The 23,885-nt window shown below is 40.4% G+C and overlaps 4 protein-coding genes across 5 annotated transcripts; 2 read left to right on the top strand and 2 right to left on the bottom strand.

Annotated features, from left to right (window-relative positions):
- Positions 1-1,519: 1,519 nt before the first annotated feature.
- Positions 1,520-4,671, bottom strand: LOC109990274 (WD repeat-containing protein 82). The gene is made up of 9 exons (XM_065954864.1): positions 4,204-4,671; positions 3,973-4,073; positions 3,801-3,867; positions 3,408-3,507; positions 2,639-2,755; positions 2,362-2,517; positions 2,195-2,264; positions 1,950-2,092; positions 1,520-1,871 (listed from the first exon to the last, which is right to left on the bottom strand). The coding sequence occupies exons 1-9, from the start codon at positions 4,362-4,364 to the stop codon at positions 1,839-1,841; spliced, it is 948 nt and encodes a 315-aa protein (XP_065810936.1). The 5' UTR covers positions 4,365-4,671; the 3' UTR covers positions 1,520-1,838.
- Positions 4,672-4,887: 216 nt separating this feature from the next.
- Positions 4,888-7,904, top strand: rpusd4 (RNA pseudouridine synthase D4). The gene is made up of 6 exons (XM_020642355.3): positions 4,888-5,443; positions 6,049-6,256; positions 6,377-6,470; positions 6,579-6,729; positions 6,843-6,940; positions 7,479-7,904. The coding sequence occupies exons 1-6, from the start codon at positions 4,984-4,986 to the stop codon at positions 7,674-7,676; spliced, it is 1,209 nt and encodes a 402-aa protein (XP_020498011.1). The 5' UTR covers positions 4,888-4,983; the 3' UTR covers positions 7,677-7,904.
- Positions 7,905-9,228: 1,324 nt separating this feature from the next.
- On the bottom strand, positions 9,229-16,954 carry LOC109990286 (transcriptional regulator QRICH1). Of its 2 annotated transcripts, XM_020642354.3 has the most exons (12): positions 16,647-16,954; positions 15,707-15,978; positions 15,299-15,376; positions 14,381-14,518; positions 13,385-14,278; positions 12,754-12,913; positions 12,494-12,648; positions 12,297-12,411; positions 12,103-12,211; positions 11,844-11,995; positions 11,668-11,758; positions 9,229-10,995 (listed from the first exon to the last, which is right to left on the bottom strand). In XM_020642354.3, the coding sequence occupies exons 2-12, from the start codon at positions 15,965-15,967 to the stop codon at positions 10,818-10,820; spliced, it is 2,331 nt and encodes a 776-aa protein (XP_020498010.1). In that variant the 5' UTR covers positions 15,968-15,978; positions 16,647-16,954; the 3' UTR covers positions 9,229-10,817. The 2 variants fall into 2 exon arrangements, with proteins under 2 accessions (XP_020498010.1, XP_020498009.1); XM_020642353.3 differs by lacking the exon at positions 16,647-16,954 and having other exon boundaries at positions 15,707-16,630.
- Positions 16,955-17,033: 79 nt separating this feature from the next.
- LOC109990288 (proline-rich transmembrane protein 3-like) lies at positions 17,034-23,260 on the top strand. The gene is made up of 2 exons (XM_029279005.2): positions 17,034-19,815; positions 19,987-23,260. Exons 1-2 carry the CDS (start codon positions 19,287-19,289, stop codon positions 21,606-21,608), a joined length of 2,151 nt encoding a protein of 716 aa, XP_029134838.2. The 5' UTR covers positions 17,034-19,286; the 3' UTR covers positions 21,609-23,260.
- The last annotated feature ends 625 nt before the right edge of the window (positions 23,261-23,885 follow it).

Here is a 23,885-nt window from a genome sequence, read left to right as displayed (position 1 = left end):
CATGGAGAGAGAGAGAGAGAGAGAGAGATAGAGAGAGAGAGAGTGGGGATTGACATGCGGGAAAGGAGCCACAGGTCGGATTCAAACCTGGGCCGTCTGCTTGGATGACAATAGCCATCGTACATGGGGCACGCGCCAAACAATAGGCTACTGGTGCCCCGCAAACAGCTTTTGTCCTTTAAGAATTGTGTACATCAGAAAAGTGGATTACTGAACAGATAGCATTTATAGTTCAATTAACGGCCACAGACAACAATAAAACAGAATTGCACAGTGTGTACACAAAGGAAAGAGAATTTAAGTGTTATGTGAATTCAAAAGAAACTGCCAAACACTGTGACTATCACCACTTACATTGTGTCCCTCCTCCGACACCTCCCCGATACACAATCATGAACTCAAACGCAGGTAGGTGAGAGAAAGATAAGTGTGTACCTGTGAGCGGATCATCCATTATTCACTGTGTGGTGAGTACACAACCCAAGCATCTATACATTATTCAACAAAACCCCCCTCCCCTCCTTTTCTACTTAACAAAACAAAAAATACAGCCATTTATCAAATTGATTTAAACTGCCTTGAGCTTCTTTCACACCAGCATGTTTGTTTACATTAGAGTTTGAGAGTGAACGCCTGTGAGTTCAGTGAGATCATGTCAGAGTGGTGTCATTGTTATGAGACTAAACAGTACACTAAGCTTACAATGATGTAAACACACTTTTTAACTCTGTATTGCCCCATTTTTTAAGGTTGTAGTCATGCATCTGCAGAAGGGAACTTGGATTGTTTATTTAATATGATACAAAACATGTTTTAATATTTTACATTTTATAGTTTAAATAATAGATCTATAAGTGATTAAACAAAATGAATGAATGAAACTATAGTTAAGGTGCAACTACTACTATTTCATAATAAACAGATGAAACTACCAAACTAGACTTAGTCAAAATGTGATAACTTTAAGGATTCAGTACTTCCTTTTGAAACTAAAAAGATCAAGAAATTGATTAAACGTCATTGTATTTGGACTTCTGTTTGGACAAATTGAGTTTAAGTGTATTGATAAATTAATTGACCCATCTGTCACATAACTGCATTTTTCTTATTATCATGTTACTTCAGCATCTTTTGCACTATTCACCACTGCAGTTTTATATTTAGTCTTGTAAATATTAGTCTTTGCTTATTCTGTATATTGTTTGCTTATTATGTATATTGTTGATATTTAATGTTGTACCTGTACAGGTACACCTTGTGTGTGTAAGTATACCTGGCCAATAAATCTGATTCTGATTCTGATGTTTGAAAAGGAGGGGGGAGAAGTGTGTACTAATCCCATCCTCTCTTCATTCATCATGAGCTAATAATGCAGCTATCTTATGTATTATATCATAAATGTTTCTTTTGTCTTCTTTACATTTTTTCAGTTATTGATATTATATAAGAAAAAAGGCTTTAGTTACAGCCTGTGTACTGAATGTCAATAGTAAATGTTAAAAAAAAGGGAAACAAATCCTTTCTTCCATATGAAACGGTTTATTATGAAATGTTGAAACAAGGAACAATAAAAACATGATTTCAGGTCAAATCTTCACATAATAAAATGAACCCAACAGGAGTTTAAAAAAATATTCCTGACAGGAGTTACATATATGGGATTCTGTCACAGTTGGATCAACCTTTTAAGTTTTAAATACTGCTCGTAATAATTAAAAAACAAACAAACAAATAAGACATTTTCTACTCTGATAAAGGGGATCGCAGTCGAAAACGTACAGACATCTTGCATGGCTTTTATGTGTTTTTAAAAAAGTTCTCACTTTGGCAATGTCCGTCTATAGCACATCCACACACGGGAGCCAAAACATCTGTCAAGAGAAGGAAATAAGGACTTTGTGTGAGAAAGTGCGGTTCTGGAGAAAATGATGTGATGTGTTTGATCTCACCATTTGAGTGCAGGCGCTGGCAAATGTCATGTATCTGGGGTTAAACTGCAGAGTGTTGATGGGTCCCGGATGTTTCCCATCAAGCACAGCCACCTTCATTCCGCTCTCCGTGCTCCAAACGTGGACTCTCCCGTCCTCCGAACCTGCACAACAAGCATTTCAACAGAAATTGATTGATTGAAGTTCAATCAATAAAATACTACAGGAAAAGAACAAAAATATAACACTGAGGTGTTGCAGCTTACCTATCATGACAAACTGTGAGTCAGGAGTAAAGCAGGCCTCAAGGGGAATGCCTTTACTGTTATTGTAGCCCTTAAAATGAAACGAGAGAAAACACCTTCAGGTAATCACACAAATAGATGTGTTGAGTAAGTTTGTGGCATTTTGACGTAATAACAGTTTATTTTACAGAAAAGGTGTGTAGCACAGATCCATTGAAGGCGTTCAGAATGCGAATCATTCCTCCATTGGTTGAGATGAGAATCTGTTTCCCATCGTTACTGAATCGGAGTCCCGTCCAGTCGCAGGCACGATTAAACCTTGTTTCAAAAGAGGCAAAAGGACCCTATCCACAGAAAAACAACTTACATTATAAATACAGAGTAGGGTGGAGATACCCATAGAGCAGGTATTTGAAGGTTACAGACACAGACACAACCCTGTGACAGACTACATTTATACTTTACCTTGTCAAAAGCACGAAGGTCATACAACGTAATGGCCAGAGATTCTACCCCAGCAGCAAATATCAGACCATCAGGGTCAAAGGAACATACAGGTTTACCCAGTGGATTAGTAAGACCCTAAAAAACACAAATAAATTCACAAAAGGGAGATTTACATTTGGACAGAGATATGCAAATATATTACAAGCATGTTCTAGCCTTTTTGATTAAATATTGCTGTTCCTGTCAGTGAAATTTAACCTTATTTCTAGATAGATAGATAGATAGACACATATTGACTTGATCCCAAACTGGGAAATTGTGGGAGATAGATAGATAGATACATACAGAGATAGATAGATACTTTATTGATCCCGAGGGAAAATAAAGGACAGTCCCTTGGCAGATTGCAGTTTTTTTTAGTTATAAAAAAGCATTGCATCAACAAAATGAAAACATACACAAACAACAAAGAAACAGAGCAGTACATCACAAACACACACATTCACACCAGTCTTGTTTACAATCTACTGCCTTACAGTAGCATGTTATAGAAACCGCTGGTTCAGTTTTACATTTTAAAGAGCAGGAATGTTTTGTTCCTAAAGCAGGTCTGGGGACACCCAGTGGTCACAGGACAGATAGATAGATAGAGGTGTTTGATAAATGCATTAATCGTGGATGTTTTAGCGCTTACATCTGAAGCAGCAGCTGTAATTATACATTTGAGAAAGTGCCCACAAAGAATAAAGGGAGTGTCATCTTTCCAGCCTGTTAACTGATTACTTACCCGACAGTTTGGAGAGCGCAGGTCCCAGATTCGGATTGTCTTATCTAATGAGCCAGAGATAAATGTATCATCCACTGGTGACATGGAAAGAGAGATAACTCTGAAAAACAAATTTAAAAAAAAATTATACAAGCATACAGTGTTCTAGATAAGGAGGAAGGAAGGTGGAAAAGGTATAGATCAGAACATACATTTTAAGATGAATAGATTGTAAACATACTCTAATGTCAACTGTCTTTTATCAAAGAGCAGCCAGGCTTGAGAAGCTTAATAAGTGTAAGAGAGTGTGTAGGTATACATTTGTTAGGACTTCTCTATTCAGCAAACACATGACCAGAGCTGAGAATAATTTGTTGTCCTCCTTTTTGCTTCTTTTCCAGAGTTTCTACTCACCTTGCAGTGTGACCCGGGAAATACCTGATGAACTTGTTGTCACTGAGTGACAGGTATCTGATGGTATCTACAAGGTAAAAACACTTTTTTATTTCAACACGTATTCAAATCCATTTTAACATCTGGCTTGGTGTTTTGTACTAAAGGCTTGTTGTAGATGATGAGTTATTACCGTCCAGTTTATTGGAGCTGTAGACCACTGTCTGTGTATCTCCATGTGTGTAGCGGATCAGGTCCACTCCATACTTCTTGCTGTACAGGGTCCTCTGAGGTCTAGACAGGACAGCATATGAAGATGTATAATCTTAAGGCATAAATGAATTTCAGTGTGACTCCTAAATCATAATAGTTATCAATTGCCACTTTAATGTACTATACAAATGTAATAACATTGGCCACTTACTTTCCTTCCCGGATGTCATATAACACAATGCAGTCGTCGTCACTGCTTGATATTGCATTTTCGCCATTTGGGCTGAAATCCACACAGTTGACTTTCTTTGAATTTTCTCCATATGTCCTGGCGACCCTGAAACTCCGCAGCACACTGTCTGTGATCTTCATTTCTGCAGAGGTTTTTTTTTTTTTTTTTGTTTAGTGTCTCCACATCAGATATCTGTGTTTCTGCAATAATGAAACCCGTGGGTCATTTTTGACGTTTGTCTGGTCGGCCAATTACCGGTAATTGGAAATATCTGTAAAGATCGTTTTCGTGAAATTATGGATACACAATACACAAACGATAGCGTACCAAGGTATGTTCGATTTAGAACTTATTTTCTACAGAATAGGCGGTGTTGAAAACTCAAGATTACACTGAGTGGCGTCAGAAAACCGGGAAGTATCGGAAACAGGAACGAGCACGCCTTTTACAAGAAAACGGAAATGACGTAACAACACAGGACGCGACAGATAAAAAAACAAAATATGGGTTTCTGCTGTACCAACTGCGATGTTTAACGGCTATATGTACCTTTATTTACAATTTAATCTTGTCCATAATATATCTATATATAAAATATATAGTCTTTCAATGTAGTTTTGCTTTCATGATGCTGTTGGAAATAAGTTTTTTTTATTTATTCTGAAAGGATTGGCCCGGAAGTCGTTAATGGGAGAGCATGTGTGACCCCTGGAGTTTTATGTTTGTAACGGGGATGTGAACCTATTAGCAAAAGTCAAAATGATGAACACTGTGGGAATAGCCTGTAGAGAATGGAAACACGGTCTGAGCAAATTCGGACAGCGGATAAACTGTCCCCGGTGTCCGGAGTTAGCACCGTCCCTCAGCCGCGTCCGGTCCACCGCTGTTAAAGCTGCAGACACCGGAGAGAAACCCCGTCTCAGAGCTGTCGACCTGGCGCAGAAGGTGCAGCAGGAGAAGTTAAAGTCTGGAGAGAAACCTCGTCTCAGAGCTGTCGACCTGGCGCAGAAGGTGCAGCAGGAGAAGGGAAAGCGTCCCGCAGCGGAGGCAGACCCTCCGGTGTCCGGTCAGCAGAGAAGAGTGACGGAGCTGAAACGGTTCAGTCTGCAGCTACAAAACGTTCATCCCAACGTGCTGGCCAAACACCTCCACAAAAGCGTGCTGTACCAGGATAAAGATTTGGTTATTATCAACAAACCCTATGGTGTTCCTGTCAGAGGTAAAGCTACAGAACATGTAACATTTCTGAATAGCTTTGAACACACTTCTTGATACTGTAATTTGTGGTCTGTGGTCTGTTGAGTAACTGTTTTTAATAAACAAACATTACATTTCTTTAAAAGAGGTTCTGAGACCCATGATTCTTCCTTCAAAGTCTTCAAATAGTCTACATTTTGATGGTTGACTTTCTGTCCATCAACAGCCTGAATTGAATACAGGTTTGTTTAAATTCTTAGTTGGCCAAACCAGCAGGTTTAAGTCCTGGTCGTCTGGGGGAGTCTAATGTACATTTATATATAAACCAGAAGATAATTCTGCATATTAATTGTAAAGTAATATGCTAAATTTCAAATCTTCTTTCCCCCCCCCCCCCCACACCATTTTGCTTACTGTTTGTGTCCATACTTATAATCTGCCTGTTTATTGGGAGAATACGTTTATACATTGTATTTCTGCAATATCAGTAAAGATACAGGCTGATGTACAATAGACAATACATTATGATCACTTTTTTTAGAGATGTAAACTCGTTCTGAAGTTGAATAACTTGGATATTTATTTATATATATATATATCTAAGTTGTTTTATTTTGTCTCTCTCAGAGGACTCTGGGGTTACCTCCATTTCTTCAGTGCTTCCTGTTCTCTCGAAGATGATGGATGGGATGAAGATAAATTCAGATTTTCAGCTGCTGCCTTGTCTGGGATTGGAGAAAGAAACATCAGGAGCTCTCCTGCTGGCCAGGAGGGAGGAAGTCGTGGAGCACATACTGAATCTTAACAGAAATAACCAAGTTCAGATAAAGTACTGGTAAGAGCATGTACTGGGAAGGTAGACAAAATGTTAAAATAGGCCTTAAAGGTTGTGTGTACTTATTGTCTTACCTTCTACTGCAGCAAACATAAAGATGTTTGTCATATCCGTCCTCAGGGTCATCACAGTCGGTGTTCCTGTGCCGTCTGAAGGAGTGATTGACATCCCTGTCATAGAGCGAGAGGTCACAGGCTCTCAGCCACACTACAAGGTGCCTTTTCTTCTGTGGTTTTGATGCTGTAAGAATAAATGGAACACACATGAACTGAGGGAGGTGTGCATATTGAAGATTCTTCTCTCCCTTTTTTTTTTTTTTCAGATGGCTTTAAGTCCTCTTTTCAGAATGAATGATGCAGGTGATGGTGTGACCAAAGTCCGGGCCAATCGGCAAGCTCACTCTGCGGTGACCAAGTACAGAGTAATCGACAGCAGCAATGGTTGCAGCCTTGTGGAGCTTCAGCCTTATACCAGTAAGAAGACTGTGCTCGTCACAGGAAATCAGTGCCAAAATAATTAGGTAAACTTTATTATTAAGAAGACGAGACACATTTTCTACTCACTGACTATTTTTTTTTGTCTACAGGAGTGAAGCACCAGACAAGGGTTCACATGGCATACGCTCTGACATGCCCAATTCTTGGTGACCACAAATATTCCCACTGGAGCAAACTGGCACCCCAGGTAAAAGATGTTTACAGCTTCACATGAACACAGAAGTATAAAAAAAGAGGTATATAAATAAGGGAGCAGTGCCTAAATCAAAAACTAGCAAATACGACATTGACTATGACTCTATTGCTTTACTTCATTGTGACTGATTCCGAGTGTCACAGCTTTTTCCACTTAATCCCTAGTCATTCCCATTCCACAGATTAAGACAAACTTCATAATGCTCTTCTCATGTTATTAGTTATGTTTTTCCACGCAACGTTCCTGAATAATTACTGCCTGATAAAACCAATTGCCTTGTAAAAAGAAGTATTGGCTGATGGTAATAATAACATGACAAATAAAATGGGTTTCACTTTCTATAAATCAAAGCTGATAAGGTCAGATCAATATTTAACGTGTCTGTTTAATCAGAATCAGAAATACTTTATTAATCCCAGGGGGAAATTTGTTTGCAACAGTTGCTCATAACACCAAAAATCAGTAGAAAGTGTAATTCATTATCTGTTGTATTCTCTAATAGATAACACATTTTTATGTTGATGCACAGAAATTACCTGAGCGTGTGCTGGGAAAGCTTGGATTGCAACAGAGCAAGATCCGGTACCTTCCTCTCCATTTGCTCGCCCGGCAGCTGACACTGCAAGGAACAAACCAAGCCGAGATCCAAGTGTCCTGTCCCCTGCCCAAATACTTCATACAAACGTTAAACAGACTGCAGTTGACACTTCCTGATAAAAAAGACTGAATAACCACCTATTCACCTTTTTTTTTTTTTTTGTTCAAGTCTTTGCACTCCAACTGATTTCTTCATGTTTATAGGCATTAGTGATGAAAGTCTTTTCGAGGGTTTCTTGTGTGTTTTGGTATTTAATGTTATGTAAGATTATCAAACAGAAAACGGTATAGAAATGACTTTACAGTGCTAACATTATTAATTTAAGTAATAAAAAAAGATAAAGATTTGTAAGAACAACTTTTTGTCATCAACTGAATTTCTACCAAAGGTTTTTTTTTTTTTTTGAAGAGACTAGGAACGCTGGTAGAAACTGTTTCCATCCCCAGGTCCAGAGTCTATGATCTCATTTCCAGTTCATGGTACAACTTGACTCAACTCTCCAGGAACCATTTCTGACATTTTAAGCTGGCAACAGAGTGAAACATCTCCAATAAGAACTCTCAGAACACACTCATGAAAACAGATTTTCATAATGTTATGACCACAGTCATGTGAAGTAATTCACATGGAGTAACTCTCTACACTGGCACCTGTCAGTGGGTGGGGTATGTTAGGCAGCAGGTGAACATTTTGTCCTTGAAGTTTGTGTTGGAAGGACAAACAAAAAGGGCAAAGGGTGAGGGTGTGAGCCACTTTGACAAGGGATAAATTGTGATGGCTGGTTGACTGGTTCAGTGCATCTCGACCTCTGCAGCTCTTGTGCGGTGATCCCGTTCTGCGGGGCTCATTTCTTACAAGAAGTACTCAGAAGAGAGGGAAACCGGCTGCAGGATCATGGATGGCCAAGGTCTGTTGATTAAGAGTGAAGGCTGGTCTGTGTGGGCCGATCAAACAGAAGAGCAATTGGGGTGTTCATATTTCAGAAAGTTACTATCAGTTCTGATAGAGAGGTGACAGTTGTAGCTATTATAGGACTGCTGAAAACAACTTTAATGGGAATATGAGCATGGAAGAAGGTAGCAAAACATTCAAGGTGTTGACTCAGCCTCCAAATTCCCTGGATTCCAACCAAATTGAGCACCTCTGGGATGTGCTGGATACTAAGACTGATCCATGGACGCCACACCTCGCCACTTACAGGACTTAAAGGGTGTGCTTCTGACGTCTTGGTTCCAGATATTTCAGCACACCTTCAGAGGTATCGTGGAGTTCATGTCTCCAGGGACGCCTAGTTGCCAACACAATATAAGGCAGGTACTCCTCCTCCACCTATAGCCTACATCTTTAGTTAATTGCGTAGGCTATGATACATAATCAAAATTCCTGCCAGACAAAAACAGGGCTACACACCTTTCACTTCAGTCTCTTATTGATGCGCAGCACAGATCCTGGCCTTCAGTGAGCATGGTACTTTTCACTTTAAAATGCACAGTCATATTTTAAATTAACTAACTGGCATTTTGGGACCAACACATTTCAAGACAGTGCAGGAGTGTGCATGCACTTTTTTTAAGTACCGTAAATTGTGACTTTGAACATTAATATCATTTTTGTGTCATTAAAAAACTAAGCTAATGTTGCCATTATCTCTTCTTATAAATGAATATATGATTGATAATAATAATGACATAATTGATATTTATTTGTGTGCGCACACATCACACTTCAGGCCACCTCTGTATAAGTCAGTACCCTAGTTGGGCCACCCCAAAAAAGAAAAGTCTGGACATGCCCCTGTACAGAGGAGTGCACTTCACTACCCCAATAGTCCTCCATGACATTCACAGCAAAGGTGAGACATCACAGGGAGGTAAATATCACATGTTGAACAGGCGGTCTGAATAGGGCTAGTAGTAATAATCATAGTGGCACTTTCCCAGATGACAGCGGGCGCATTACTTACTTTACATTACATACTTTTTTTTCTAAAACCCTTTGACATGAGTTTTGATCAAGAGTCAACCTACGGTGTTGAAAAAAAGGCCAAGAAATCCTCATAAGTCCCATGTGCTCAATTTTACAGCAGAAATAAACCTGTTTGAAGCCTGGTTTAGATTTTCGTCTAGATCATTTTGGTCTCCAAATATTATTTATTTATTGGTAAAGACTGCATAGGGCTGAATATTTTTTATTACTCATCTATATTGATTATATTAAGGCTTAGTTATACATCAATTTGGATAATTAGAGGCAGGCTAAGTTTAGAAGCAGGGTGACCTTAGAAGCTTGTGGCCAGGAGGCTTAAGGCCCGCCTCAAGTCAACTTATCCCTCACTTGATTGATCGAAAGTTAGTTTGAGATAGTATTTCCAATATGGTGACCGCCATTGATGGGCTTCAAAACATCTCTTCAGGAACAAATGGGTGACGTCTCCGAGACTACTTCCAGGTTTTATACATTCTATGGCTTTGATACAAGAATCAATACTGTTAGCTAAACAAAGATGTTTCCATCTGCATGTCCCGTTTAATAACCGCCTGCACACTCTCATATAGGAACAGGTTAGCAAAAAATCCTCAAGGTGGGTTTCAATCATTAGCTTGGACCTGAGAGAAATGTTTCCAATCTCCTGAATCACTACAATATAGCACTTGACTTTGTGAACATCTGGAGGTTCAAACTCACACAATGATCCACATAAACAATGACGTTGTTTTTGAAAACAGGCACAGATTCTTCAGTTTTGAACATATCAATATATGATCCAAAATGCAGTCAGTCTGTATACAAAAACAGTTTTGAGCAGTGGTCCCCTGTAACTGTCCAGTAGGATGTAAAGTATCATGGGACTCAGATGAGAAGTAAGGTGGATAATGGTCTGTAAGGTTAAGCAGTGAGGGTTAAATATCCTCATTGATAAGACTGTCTATTACAGGAAAATTAACAACCTCCGGCAGGTCAGCAGGCCAGAAGGTCATCGGAGCACAGTAGAAGTAAAGTTCCCCCTTACAAGCCAGTTCAAAGGTTACAGAGGCAATGGCTTACAAAAGTAGACAAATAACTGTCCATCCCATCAGCTGAAAAAAGAACATCTAAGAGGAGAAAAATCTTTGCTGACAGTTAACAGAAAGATGATTGTTTCGGAAGCTGTTCATTGAGGTTTATAGAGAAAAGGGTGGATACTGCATAGTCTACAGTCAGTGACTGAAGTACTAGTGAAGAAGTCCACGAGTCCTGTTTAGTTCATGTTGAAAGTCCTCTCGGTTAAGCTCATGGACCAGCGCTGAGGATTTCCTGGATCTCTCGGACCACGATGATACGGGCCAGCATGTGCTCCACCTGCTGGCTACTCAGAGGCTGAGACGAGTACCACATCGGGCTGTTGGGTGCCACCACAGGCTCTGGAGTCATGTAGTATGCATCATTGCGTCCCTTAACGCTTTGAGGGCTGCAGACGACAAAGAAAATGAGGATACACAATATTTTATAGGTATGTACTAAAAATGTATCTTGTTACCAAAGGATTTAAGATAGAGTAGCAGCATTGATTTAAAGCAAAAACTCTCATTATAGCGTTCTATAGCATGTCTTGTCTACTGAGGCCTCAACCTCCACCTTGTCAAACAAGAGCACATTAAGGGAATAATGTCAGTGCTTGTTAAACCCCTTATTACAGGTAGACAGGCTTTCCCGCCATTTATTTTTTATTAATTAATATTATCACAAATATTAATGTTTAAAAAAAATTGTAAAGCTTTTTAATGCTTACTGTGCAGGTGTCACATTGCTGCCACCAGTGTTTTCTGCTATTTTCTGAAGCAGCATGTAACATGCAATACCTCTTCTGTTTAAATACTATTTTAATATCTATCAAACAATTGAGCCTTTCTCTCAGCTGAGCGCTCCTGCGTTTCCACACACGCACACATTGAGCTCTGGGTTGAGACAACGCTTCTAAAATGTACGGGGAAAGCAAGTCGCAGCATTTTAGTAAAACATTTTTTATTACAATCATTAATAGAAAAAAAAATAGCTGGCTGTGATTAAGTGACTAGTCGGCTGTTTGGCCAATCATCTGTGCTTTTAGAAAGCAGTGTTTAAGTGAAGAAGCAAAACTCACCATTTGAAGAGATAAAAGTCATAGAGTTTAATGGGGCAGCGGAGAGGATTCTCAGGATCTTCGGCCTGCTCTGCATACATTTCATCAGACCCTGAAAAAGACCCAACACAACACGTCAGCAACAGTGAGACTGGTTTTCAAATGCCCTTTAACATGAGGCTAAGTGTGTTCAGTACCTTTCTGCCCTGCGTTGTGTGCACCCTGTACTCTGAGAAGGCGGATACTGGTGGCTTTGTCCTTGGTGTTAGTGGGGTTCTTCCTCGTGTGTCGCAGGACCTTTGAGAAGGCTACTTTCATGTGCTGTTCAGGTGTAACCAGGTGGAAATGCCTGTGACAAAGATATATTTTTTAGAAACATGCACAGTATTTAATCTAAAATACATGTTTGTCTCACTTTACAGAACAGATTCAGGTTTCTAAAAGGCGTTTACTCACTTTGTGTTGAAGTACATTAGAGTTGTGAGCAGTGTGGCAGGTGAATGTGCACCCAGCTGTTTACACTCCCAAAGCATCTCCTCAGTCACATGACTTGGAATGATATAACCTAAGAAGAAAAAACTGTTAGTACTTTTTCCACCAAAGAAACAACTAAATAACAGTAAATGATGCTGATTTTTTTTTTTGCTCACCTAAAGGATGTACACTCGGTTTCCAACCATCCAGGATTTTGTGTAAACACCCAGAAAAACGTGTATAATATGGATCAGAGAAAATGTCATCCACCCGTCCATTTTCAAAGAGATACTACAAGGAGAAATGTATGTTAGGTCAACTTTAAAAAAAGCCCTTCTAGCACAATACACAACAACTCATGGAGGATACTAACCTTTTGTATACACAAGAAAACATAATACAGAACATCGGATGCAAACTGTTCATCCTCTGATCCTCGGGCCTCCTGAGTCATCAGGGAGAGAGCGAGGTTTAGCTCAGCTACGGCGCTGGACACCAAGTCCTCCTGAAAACGCAGCGGCTGACGGCCTAGAAACAGCCACAGAGGGGTGGGCAAAGTTATATTAGTGCTGTAGAGTTAGCTTGCTTCTGAATTTGTGGCAGAAGATGTGTTCAAATGAATAGTTGACTTACGTCCAATGGGTGCAAGCTTTGGCTTTTCCTGCTTGTTAAGCTCCGCGTTTTTTCGCATTGCCCAAAGGCGCCACACCTCCAGGCCTTCCTCTGGCTTAAGAGAAATGGGAACCAGAATCTCTGTGGGTGGTTCGGCATTATCCTCCATCTCGGTGTGACCCTGCAAAACATCAGAACAAATATTTCAGAGTTAATATTCTGGGAAAGACAGAGTTCAGAGGACTTTTATTGATCATGTGCTTCTTCTTCCTCTAGATCAATGTAATTAAGTACTTAAAATGTATAGGATTTTTCTTCCTGCCCTTAAAGAACAAAAAAATAATCGTACAAATAACAGGGAATTTTTATAATCAAAGTATCTTGAAACACAAGGCCAAACACCAAGACATATGGACAAGGTTTCCAACACTATCAATAACTTTGAAATGGAAGATTTAAGGTAATGTCAGCACTTCTTAATTAGAGGGATGGATGTCTGTTTACTCATTATGCTCACAGTCATCAATAAATAATTGTAAGATAAGATTCATTTATCAATGCACTGAGTAAGGACAATCAAAAGGCATAGGAGAATTTGAGTGCCAGCCATTCAGCCTTCTAGGTCTAGTCAGAGGACAGACTGCGTTCAAACCTGTAGATGGAGCTGCTGTTCTTGTCCCTCCTCTCCCTGGATCTGTTGTTGATTTGGGTCCCATATGTGCACAGATTGTGTTGTGTTGTAGGACCCTCCAACAGTCTGCACTGCCACAGGGATGTGAATGTTGCCATTCATGAACTGCGCTGGGAAAAGGGTCTGCACAATTTCTTCCTGTGTCCCAGTGGTGGTGGACTGCACCTCTGCAGACCTTGCGCTGGGAGACATTTTTTCCTTACCATTGGTAGTGGCAACTTGTACTGTGTTGTATGTCTCCTGTGGTATGGCAATGTGAGTAACACCCTGCTGCTGGGGAGTAGAGTACACCGGGATGGTCCAGGTCTCACCTGTGGGACCTGTGATTGTTCCTGTGGTGCTGTACAGCTGAGCGCTATCAACAGTGAGCAAATCTGGTCGTAGGGACACATAGCTTTGCTGCTGACCCTGAGGGATGGCTAGAACAGTGGCCACCTGCTGGCCCTGCGATACGGCATATGACACAGCTACAGGGACATCCACCTTACGTTTCTTGGCAGGTTGGAGAACAGTTGAGATAGCATTAGACCTCCTTTCAGAATCCTGCTGCTCTGAAGATGACATGGCCTCAATGGTCTGGATCTGGATCTGTTGGCCCCCTTGTAGCTGAATGTGTTGGCCATCCTGGAGTTGAATATGCTGGCCACCTTGTAAATGAATTTGCTGTCCATCCTGTAGTTGAAAGTGCTGGCCATCTTGGAGTTGAATGTGCTGGCCATCCTGGAGTTGAATCTGCTGGCCAGCCTGGATTTGAATTTGCTGGCCACCTGGCAACTGAATATGCTGGATTTGTTGGCCGCTTGACAGCTGGATTTGTTGTCCTCCAGCTACAGCTGCAACCAGCTGCGCCTGAATCTGTGAAAAACAGTCAACATAGTTGAAAAGCAGCAATAATACATAGATGCACTTGATAATCTGGTTAGATTAGATTTGTGGACTGTTAGTATAAATGTATACCTGCTGCTGCTGCTCCTCTGTGAGCTCCCCCTGCTGAACAAGATGTGCTGCTTGGATTCCCTGCAGGTCCTGCTGGGAGGGAGAAGCCACCTGAAAAACCTGGCTCACTGCGTGACCCTGCTGCTCCTGAATCTGAACCTGGCACAGACGGAGAGCAGAAAAGAAAAGAAAGAAAAAACACTGAGCATGTCAAGTAGTCAACATGTTGGAGTGGGTTATGAAAGTATGTCAAATAAAATGTGTCTCGTGCATAGAAAGTTACACATGCTAAAAAAAAATGTGAAAATTCACAGCAGAGTAGTGGCTATCATGTGATATTCAATAGAGGATTGGTCATGTTAAGAAATGTAAGGACATGAACAGAGATAAGCCCTATTCAGACTGCTGTTTCAAAGCAGAATATTCACACACCTGTAATATTTTACCTTCACTTTGAATGAGGCAGACACGTTATCAGGGGATCAAGTGATCCCCCCTAAATCCCGCCTTCAGGGTAAGTAACAAAGGTCTTACAGGGATGGGACGGGATTGGTGGAGCCAGCAGGATAGAACAGCGCTGTGTGTGTGTGCGCATGTCTGTGAGTGTATGCTGTGCCATGTTCTCGTAACACAATGTGATTTCCCAGACTGGGACACCATTATCACACCTTTGCAGAATCAAAATGAATGTTGAAAGGCTTAATGACAGATGAGCTTTGTTACGGAGCTGTTTTGGAATTGCACTGTGAAAAGGGCTACTGACACAAGTTCAGTGGTAGAGGGGAGTGGGGCAGTTGCTACTTTACTCTAACAAAAATTAACTGAACCAGACTGCCTTCTTTTCTGTTGTCCTCTTGACAGTAAGTAGCAAATATACTAATGGACCCACAACCCCTTTCTGTCTCGTGAATGTAAACCAAGTGTGATTTAAAAACTCACTTGCACTTGAAGCTGCTGTTCCGACTCCTGATGCACAGCCATGTGAGGTGAAATCCCTGCCGAGGTGACCTGTACCTGCTGTAAACATATAACGTGAAGTGCAGCATATAGTGAGGTTTTTCATAATAATAATAATTTTATACTTTATTGATCCCGCGAGGGGAAATTCGTTCTTACACTCTGTCTAGTGAACATGCTACACAAACATAGGCCGAAATACACACACATGCACAAACAGGACATGCACTAATGGAGAGCTCTCAGAGTGAGGGGGCTGCCCACAGTGGGTGCTCCTGAGCTGGTGGGGTGGGGGGCCCTACAGCCCCTACAGCCCCTACAGACTGAGCTACTGCCAACGACATCATTAAAAAACAAACAGCCTTAACAGAAAGGTGCAACTTCTCTTACCGGACAGGCCAGCTCTAAAAGAGAGCCTGCCACCTCTGTGCTGTCTGTGTAGATACAATTGGCACCCTGCTGTTGGTACACCATGGCTGTAGTGGTGGTGGTTGTGGTGGGTGCCCCTCCCTGCTGGCTGAACTCCTGCAGCACCTCTGGGCCCTTAGCGAGAGACTCCAGGAACTCCTTCATCCTGTGCTGAGGAACAGTGCGGGCCTTCTGCCGCACATACTCATCAAAGGAGACCACCCCACTCTCCTGCTCGTTCATCGTCAAAGGACCTGGAAGCAGAAGCAGACATTTACAAACATTTGAGCACATTATCAAGTCTAAAACAAGAGCAGATGTCATCACAAACACGTACAGACTCATGGATAACATTTAGTGGTCTAACGTCATCGACAATTATATAAGCAAGGCAAAAAACTACAAACTACAAACTACAAACTGCACGTGAATCCAAACAATCGACACATTAAAACATTAAAAGCAGAAGACAGTGCTTCTCTTGTCTGTCACAATGACTGAGCTACACTTTAATCAACGAAGCAGCTACTTTGGGGCTTACAGCTAAGTCTAAGTTCTTTTTACTTTTAAAGATTAAATAATTTATGAGTCCATATTAACAATTGTTTAACTAAATTTTAGCTGCTTGCTTAATAATAGCGTCTACGTTACCGCTAGTGGTTAGCATGCTAACTACAAAATGTTAGCATGGCACTGTGTTATCATAGCGCTGGCTGGCTAACAGCGGTTAAGTATTTTAAACAAAGTTGACCGACACTTTACACATCTGCTTTATATTATGAATCTAGGCTGTGTATTTAGTTCTAATAATACGATATCAAACATTAAAAGTCGTCCCGTTGAAATAACATGACGCTAGCTAATCATTGTGCTAGCCTTAGCTGGCTAGCTAGCTTGACGAGTGTGGATCCTGTCATGCTACCTTAAATAAAACGAAATCCCTCTCCTTTCCGCCAAGGCACGGTGTTTAAAACAGAAGGAAAAAAAAAATCCGATAAACATGGAACAGCGACCGGCAGCGTGTCGTTAACTGCGCTACATAGTAAGTGCAGCGGTGTTATCCAGCAAACAATGTTGTGATTAGATTGCGATAAAAATGTAAAGAGCAGCAGCGGGCGGGCGAAGGTCTGACGTCTGCTTGTTTTCAGAGGGAGATCCAGTCAGGAACACGTTTCCCTGCTCCAGGAAACCACACGTCGATTCATACAAACTGGATCCCGAGCGGGGTTTATCACGATTGGGCTTCACTAAACAGCGAAACATACGAAAAAAAAAAAATCACTTCTTTTTTTTAATTCAGAGTTAATAATATTGAAGGTACAAGGCCACGATAACTGCGCGATTCCTCCGCAGACTGCAGCTCTGTGTTCACAGGCCTATCAGTGTCCCCTTTAACAAGAGGTCCCATCTTTAGACATTCAATATGTGGAAGGCTCTATGTGCAAAACTGACATGATATTTAGACATGCAAATGCTACCCCATGCAACATGTTGTAATTGTGCCTTATTATTCAGTAGTTTGTTAAAAAAAAAATCCCTAAAAAAAGAAGACTGGGCTACCTTGATGTGATATTGCATTTTATTTTTTTTATAACCTACTGTTTTCTGTGTTGCACAGAACTGAATAGCAGGGAACTAGCAGCAGTACAACATGCACAGGTCATGTAGATAGGTAATGCGTAAAGCCATTTATCTAAGGCTCTTTAATTAAATTCAATTAACTTCATATTATGGTTGTATGATGATCTATTTCGGTCACAATACCAAAAGCATTGTGGATTAAATTCTCAAAGAAAATCTAGACAAATCCCCTCATTTGTCATACTTCCTCCACTTAGTGCAACTGTATCACTATGACTTTTAGTCTGTGGCACAGGACTCACTAACAGATTAGTTGAAACTGAACGTTACACATTTACTGAATGAAACAGTAGTAAAAGGCTGAGCAGCATGGGGTGTTGATGCTAGATAAAACAATTTGAATGCATGTACCTTTAACACATTTTAACTTGCCCAGTCTGCCTTAAAGAGCCAGGCATGTGCTACTGAGGGCCTCCCCCTGTTCTCCCCACAACAAACTGCCTCTCGCCCATCTTAAGGTGGACCAGCACAGATGCACTGTGTGAATAGGATATCTCCTTTACACACTGGATAGCAAAGAGTTAATTCCCACACTCAGTGCAGACTATCTGATTTTGCCAGGGATATCTGGTGGGGTTGTTGCCGGTATTTATGCACATGTATAAATATAAATGAATATGGTATCAACTCATGTTTATACAGACTGCTCAAAAAAGAAAACATCAGAGAAATAATCTTGGGAAATCACAGGGCTTGTAAATTCATTTTAACATATAGTATTTATATCATAGCCTATATGAACATAAAACCAAAAATTCAAGCATGCTAGTGCCTATTGGCCTCTCATTATGACTTCATTTCACTTTGTGCTACTGTAAGAATCTTCATGTAATCCTTTAGAGAACGGATTTATCTTGACGCATCATTTGCAGAAAGATGCAGATGAGGCTTGTTGTCTTGTATTAATAGAAAGTCAACTAAAACATAGGTTCACATTTCTAATCTAAATATGTAAATACAATAACCTGCAAGGCCTTTATTCAGGCTCCATTTGTAGAATAGTCTCCTGGTAGTTTGGACCATTTTTTGCAGGTGACATCAGGATGGGAGGCTGCCAAGTAACCAGCTGGTGCAGTAATAGGAATGAGACATATGCTTCCAGGCTAGATGGCTGTAAACGTGGCCTTAAATCCAATGTGTGCACTCACTGTAATGCTCTTTATGCACAACATCAGCAATCAGATTGCACACAACACACTTTTTTCAGCTAGAGACAATGGAGAGCAGCCCGTGACACACTAACAGGAAGCAGACCACTAAAAGGCTTAACAGGTACATCTGAATTATCAACTTTAATCGATCATTTGTTAGTCTTTGCTTAAGTTATAGGAGCTACCAAGGCTCTGGGAGATACTGTTTTGGCAATGAGATATTGTTTTGGTAATGTTGGGGAATTACTTTTAGTAATGGTTTGATAGGTCGCTACATTCCACTCCAAATTGCATGTAAATCTTTATTGATGGAGTGCACTATTTATTGGACAGAAAACTTAACCCAACTTAAAGTTTGTATGACAATAATTTAAAGCAAAAGTTAGGGTTAACATAAATATGAAAAGAAATCAAAAACATTAATTCATTATCTCTGTTCCCCTGAGGTTGCATTTTGGAAATCAAATCACATGAGAGAACTGTTAAAGCATGCTGGGAATAACATGCTTTGCACTTGTGCTGTGTTGCACTTGTATAATTTAGGTCTTTATTCTTGAAATCTTTCCTCTTTTCTTGATATTTTACTACTTTAGATGGGTCAGCCTATCATCAACAGACGCTGTGAAGTGACTGCGCACGTGGGAATTACCCTCCTTCTTAGGATTGAAGCACGAGATTAATTATCTGGGAATCTGTTTGACTCTCTACCTCTTAAGTCTTTATTTCAGCTCGTGCAGTTGTCGGAAGCATAGATTAACCGTTCCTCTTCCATGCTGTTCTACAGGTCTTTGGATTTTTCAACAAAAATGGGACTTTCTTCTTTGCTCTATATTACGCTAACACTACCGCTCGCATCACTTGGAAGCTTTATTCAAACTGCAAATTTACCGGACAAATCTGACAATAGCCAAAAGTATGGAATCCCAGGCGGATACATCAATGACCCATTCATCTTGGCCAGTAAAGATATCTTACATTCAGAGAGCATAGGCGACTCTTTGGAGGGCAGTGGACTTACTGGAGATGGTACAGCATTGAAGCTCATCAGTCATATCAATCCAGAGGAGCATAATCAAGTCGGCAATGAAAACCCTTCTGGACCAGAAATCACATTAACTAAAACACAGGATCTCACTCTACTCCACTCAGAGGCTGGTGACCCAGGAGAGGACAAGGCTAATACTCATTCCAGTGTGCACATTATCTCAGAGGGAGCTCTCATAGAAGACAGCCTCTCTGCAGCTGAAGAACAGTTAGAAAAGATACAATCATCCAAAGTTGATGAAGACCTTCTGGATCGTAAGTCAACATTTGACAGTAGATTAAGGTTGAGACATATTGTAAACCATAGAATCCCGATAGTTCTTCAAAATGAAAATTCAATGTTTTTTGGAAATTCTCTACATTAGCAAATCCATTTCATTAAACAAACTTTCTGTGTTTCTTTCTCTCCTTGTCCCTAATTTTCAGCTTGGAAAAGCCCGAAACTTCCAGTTCAAAACAACAAATTTACGGCCCTAACCAAGCAGGACTTGTCAGGACCTGGGGTATCATGTGTTCACGGTCCTTGTGTTGTTTTTACAAACTTTAATGGCACCAATCTGCTTTGGGAGGATATGAGGCGCACACTGGCATTTGCCTGGGAGCTGCATGTCTTTGGATCAGCAAGTCTTTTCATATTGATAGCAGTATTGGCGATTATAGGAACAGCTGGCGCATGCACTCGTCCTCGTCCCTTCTGTGATGCCCTGATCCAGGCGAATATGCTTCTGATCCTGAGTGGTACTCTGCGGGGTGTCCTCCTTCTACTAGATCCTTACGGCACCCGTCAGGTCCTGTCTCGAGCGACTCTGGCAGCACTGCATAATGTTCCCCTTCAGCTCCTCCTGTGGGCACAGGTTATTCTAGCTCTGGTCGCACTCAGAGGGTTGAATCTGATGCTTTTCCCTCTGAAGCTGCAGCGCCCGTGGGTGGTTGGAGTGCTGGCTATATCAATATGTACTTCATTACTTGTGGCAGACCTTTTCTCTCAAACTTTGTCCCCTGCTCTCCCTCTTTTGCTACAGACACTTTCCCTCTGCTGGGGCCTCCCATTTTGCATTGTAATCCTCATTAAGTCATTTTCTCATTTATATCCCTTTCTCAGGTCCTCTGTCCCTCAGTGGGTTCCTTCACAGAGGATTGAAAGGCGAGCAAAGCGAGTTGCAGCAGTTTCCGCCTTCCTGGGGGTTCTATGCTGCAGCCTTCAGATGCATAGTCTCTTTTGGCTTTATGGACTACTGGGGAACTGGAGACGCTTTGGCTGGGGCTGGTGGCTTAGTCAGTTTTCTGCCAGAATTCTTGAGGTATCCTGGGGGTTTTCTTTGCTTGTTCTTGGATCCTGGACCTTCTGGACGCCCTCTATGGTTCAATCAAGGGGTGATCCTGGGCAGAGTAGAAGTGAGACATCTAAAAATCTTGATGGAAAAAGCTTGTGGGGTTCTCTCTTGGCCCGCATACAGAAAGGTTCATTAACAAAATCTGAGAAAACATGGGAAGACCTCATGCCAAGCAACTGGGCAATGTATAACCTTACAAGAACAGGATTTAACAATAGCGCAATGTGTCCGTATGATGATCAACCATCAACCATTACACCAGAATACAAAACGGATCCTCGTTGCAACAACAGCTCCTCTGACTCTCAGGCTGCAATATTATGGCAAAAAAAAGTTAGTGAGCGCGATTGCATTCTTTCACTCATAGAATTTGACATAGGTCCTCCATCTCCTATCAACCTTAGACACAACGTTAACAATGCCGTCCATCACGAACAGCTAGTGGCAGGAGGCCTTTTTATAGCTCCTATCTCCTCTTGGACCGTTGGTAGAGGCATCCCTGGCAGAGATGGTGGCGCAACAACTTTCCCCACAGGTGATGTTAGATACTGTTGGACAATGGACATGGAGTCTGAAGAGCCCCTACAGTCACCCTGTGCTGTTTATTGTGATGGTGATGTTTGGTCTCAAGCCACTGCATATTGGACGGAAGAATCTAATTCAGCAGGGATGTATCCACAAGACTGGTCTGATGATGATGTTACTGACCTCTGAGCTGTCTACTTAGGGGATCCTTCTCTATCATCTACCCTTCATGAAATTGCTATTATTCAGATGGCGATTATTTGGTAAGCTGAATGCAGTTTAAATATTGTGCTACTAGGCTCGAGGTAACAGAAACTCTGACAAATTAAAACACTTCCAACGATTACTCAAGTGAAAACTGAGGGGACATTCAGCCATATCTCATTGCAAAAAAAACAAACATATTTGATAACTCCTACCTTTTAGACCACGGCTGATTGTATACCATTCAAGCCCCTTTAGATGATAGCACTGTTTTACAAAGTTCCGCTTTGGAATATGAAAGTTTAAAAATGAATTCTGAAACATCAGCTCACTGGACACATTTTTTTTAAGCCTGGAAGTAAAAGACCCTGGAACTTTCCTATTGTATCATGTTATATTATCAAGCTGCAATTTTGCAATTTAAGCCAATTGCAGGCAATTGGTGGTAGCCAATAGGGTATAAAATACATCAGTATGCTTTTAAATATGGTCCCATTAGATTGTCACTCTCTACTGTCTTTTCAGTTGTTTATCAATTTGGAGGCTGAGAAATGATAAGAACTAGTAAGATTGTCTACGTCAATTAGAAACCAATAAGCATCCAACAACAATATTTGATACCAGAGCCCTGGATTTATACTCAAACCTTTTTATGATATTTGTAATACTGTGTCTGTTTTGTAAAAGATAACGGTGAGGCCATTGCTCTGACAGTTTCAAGAACCGTTCTGTCACACCTTGTCATGACTCTTTGACTTTAAAAGGGTCTTCTGAGTAATTTCAGGTTTTCTATGAATGAATTCCGATCATAACAAGTGGAGTGTTACACATTTTATCAAACAGTAAGCTTGGAAATCATTTCATCTCAGTCTACACCTCTCCTCATGACTTTATTACGTTAATGCTGTACCTTCACTGGCATTTGTTCAGGTCACCTTTGACAATGTGTGATGCTGCTTTGTACCTCTGTATAAAATTGACATGATTGGATCTTGTCATTTTATTGTTTGTAAATAACAATAATAAAAAAGTTTGAGAGCAGAATTGTTTTATTTTAACAATCAGTGGGAATCATTTATTACTTTTTGTGTAGCAAAGTTTGCAGAGAACACCAAAGATTTAATTCCCCACCTTTATACCAACATTACTAATAAATCAGTAGAAATCTATTTGACCAATGTGTTTTTTCTTCTTCAGTAATTTGTAATATTAATTATTAATACAAATGATGAATTATCTTTAATTAGATATGTCTAAAAGCCTCAGTTAGATAATGATATATGGTTCAAGCGCAACACAGTTTACTTGCCTTCTAGTTTGACAAATAGGGCGTTGAAAATCCACTCCTGCTAAATCAGAGGCCCTCTTATGTTAAATAGGCCTAATCAAAGAGATCCAGTGAATCTGATCCAAGACAGCCTACTAATGCCGATGATTTCCATCTGGCATCTCCTGACTGATTTAAGCCCTGATTAAAATAATAGTACTGATTTTATTTACACATGAACTATAGGTCACCCAGAGGTGAAATTGTTTTCCTGATCACTAGTTTTCATGTGCCAACATGCAGTTTGCAAGTAAAGACATTTTGTGTTTTATAGCTGCAACCTGCAGCTTATTATATTGATGATAAGTGAATGTCTTTTCACTCTTATTTTATCTGACTTGTTTTGCTGCTGTTAACCTCTCTGCTTAATGTAATTAACATTTGTTGTCTTAACATGCACTCAGTGATTGGCACCAGTATCTTGAATCAAATGATTTAAATCAATAACAGCTAGCAGCCTATTTCTCCATGTGTTGAGTCATTTTTATGTTGGACAAAGCCCGCCCCCAACCCAAGTTTGACATTCCTGCTCTATAGAGTCTATAGTCACTTCAGCAGTGTATGACTCAGCCACACACTGTTACCTGTCTGAGTCTGTGAGCGAGGGTACCTGCTGAACTGACATGCTGCAGCAACAATTGACATTAAATATTATTTATCATTATTACATACAGTATGATATATAAATTATATAAAAAAAAAACATATGAGAAAAGAAGATGTTTTTTAAAAAAAAACATAGGTGTGAATTATTATGATATGTTGTAGTGTTTGCACATAACTTTCATGAATAACTTAAACAAATAATGATTAATTAAGGCTATATTTCGTTCTTACAAAAATATACAATTTAACAAAGATTGAGTAGCATATCGATTGATGATGTTTGGACTACTGCTGGCAAGGCATCTTTAAAATCTTTGACTACATCTCCC

This window comes from Labrus bergylta, chromosome 5 (assembly GCF_963930695.1).
Source record: "Labrus bergylta chromosome 5, fLabBer1.1, whole genome shotgun sequence".
NCBI classification, from domain to species: domain Eukaryota; kingdom Metazoa; phylum Chordata; class Actinopteri; order Labriformes; family Labridae; genus Labrus; species Labrus bergylta.
This window is presented reverse-complemented; position numbering and strand designations above follow the sequence as displayed.

Bases quoted from the DNA above. Each gene is read 5' to 3' on its own strand.
- LOC109990274 (XM_065954864.1), bottom strand. From the start codon at position 4,364: ATGAAGATCACAGACAGTGTGCTGCGGAGTTTCAGGGTCGCCAGGACA. The intron at 2,518-2,638 runs GTAAAGTATAAA...TTCTGTGGATAG, and splicing joins ACCTTCGTGCTTTTGACAAG to GGTCCTTTTGCCTCTTTTGA. The intron at 2,093-2,194 runs GTAAGCTGCAAC...CTTGTTGTGCAG, and splicing joins CTCACAGTTTGTCATGATAG to GTTCGGAGGACGGGAGAGTC.
- rpusd4 (XM_020642355.3), top strand. From the start codon at position 4,984: ATGATGAACACTGTGGGAATAGCCTGTAGAGAATGGAAACACGGTCTG. The intron at 6,257-6,376 runs GTAAGAGCATGT...ATCCGTCCTCAG, and splicing joins CAAGTTCAGATAAAGTACTG to GGTCATCACAGTCGGTGTTC. The intron at 6,471-6,578 runs GTGCCTTTTCTT...TTTTTTTTTCAG, and splicing joins GCTCTCAGCCACACTACAAG to ATGGCTTTAAGTCCTCTTTT.
- LOC109990286 (XM_020642353.3), bottom strand. From the start codon at position 16,078: ATGTTATCCATGAGTCTGTACGTGTTTGTGATGACATCTGCTCTTGTT. The intron at 12,412-12,493 runs GTTAGTATCCTC...TTCTCCTTGTAG, and splicing joins TTTTCTTGTGTATACAAAAG to TATCTCTTTGAAAATGGACG. The intron at 11,759-11,843 runs GTACTGAACACA...GGTCTTTTTCAG, and splicing joins ACACAACGCAGGGCAGAAAG to GGTCTGATGAAATGTATGCA.
- LOC109990288 (XM_029279005.2), top strand. From the start codon at position 19,287: ATGCTGTTCTACAGGTCTTTGGATTTTTCAACAAAAATGGGACTTTCT. The intron at 19,816-19,986 runs GTAAGTCAACAT...CCTAATTTTCAG, and splicing joins TGATGAAGACCTTCTGGATC to CTTGGAAAAGCCCGAAACTT.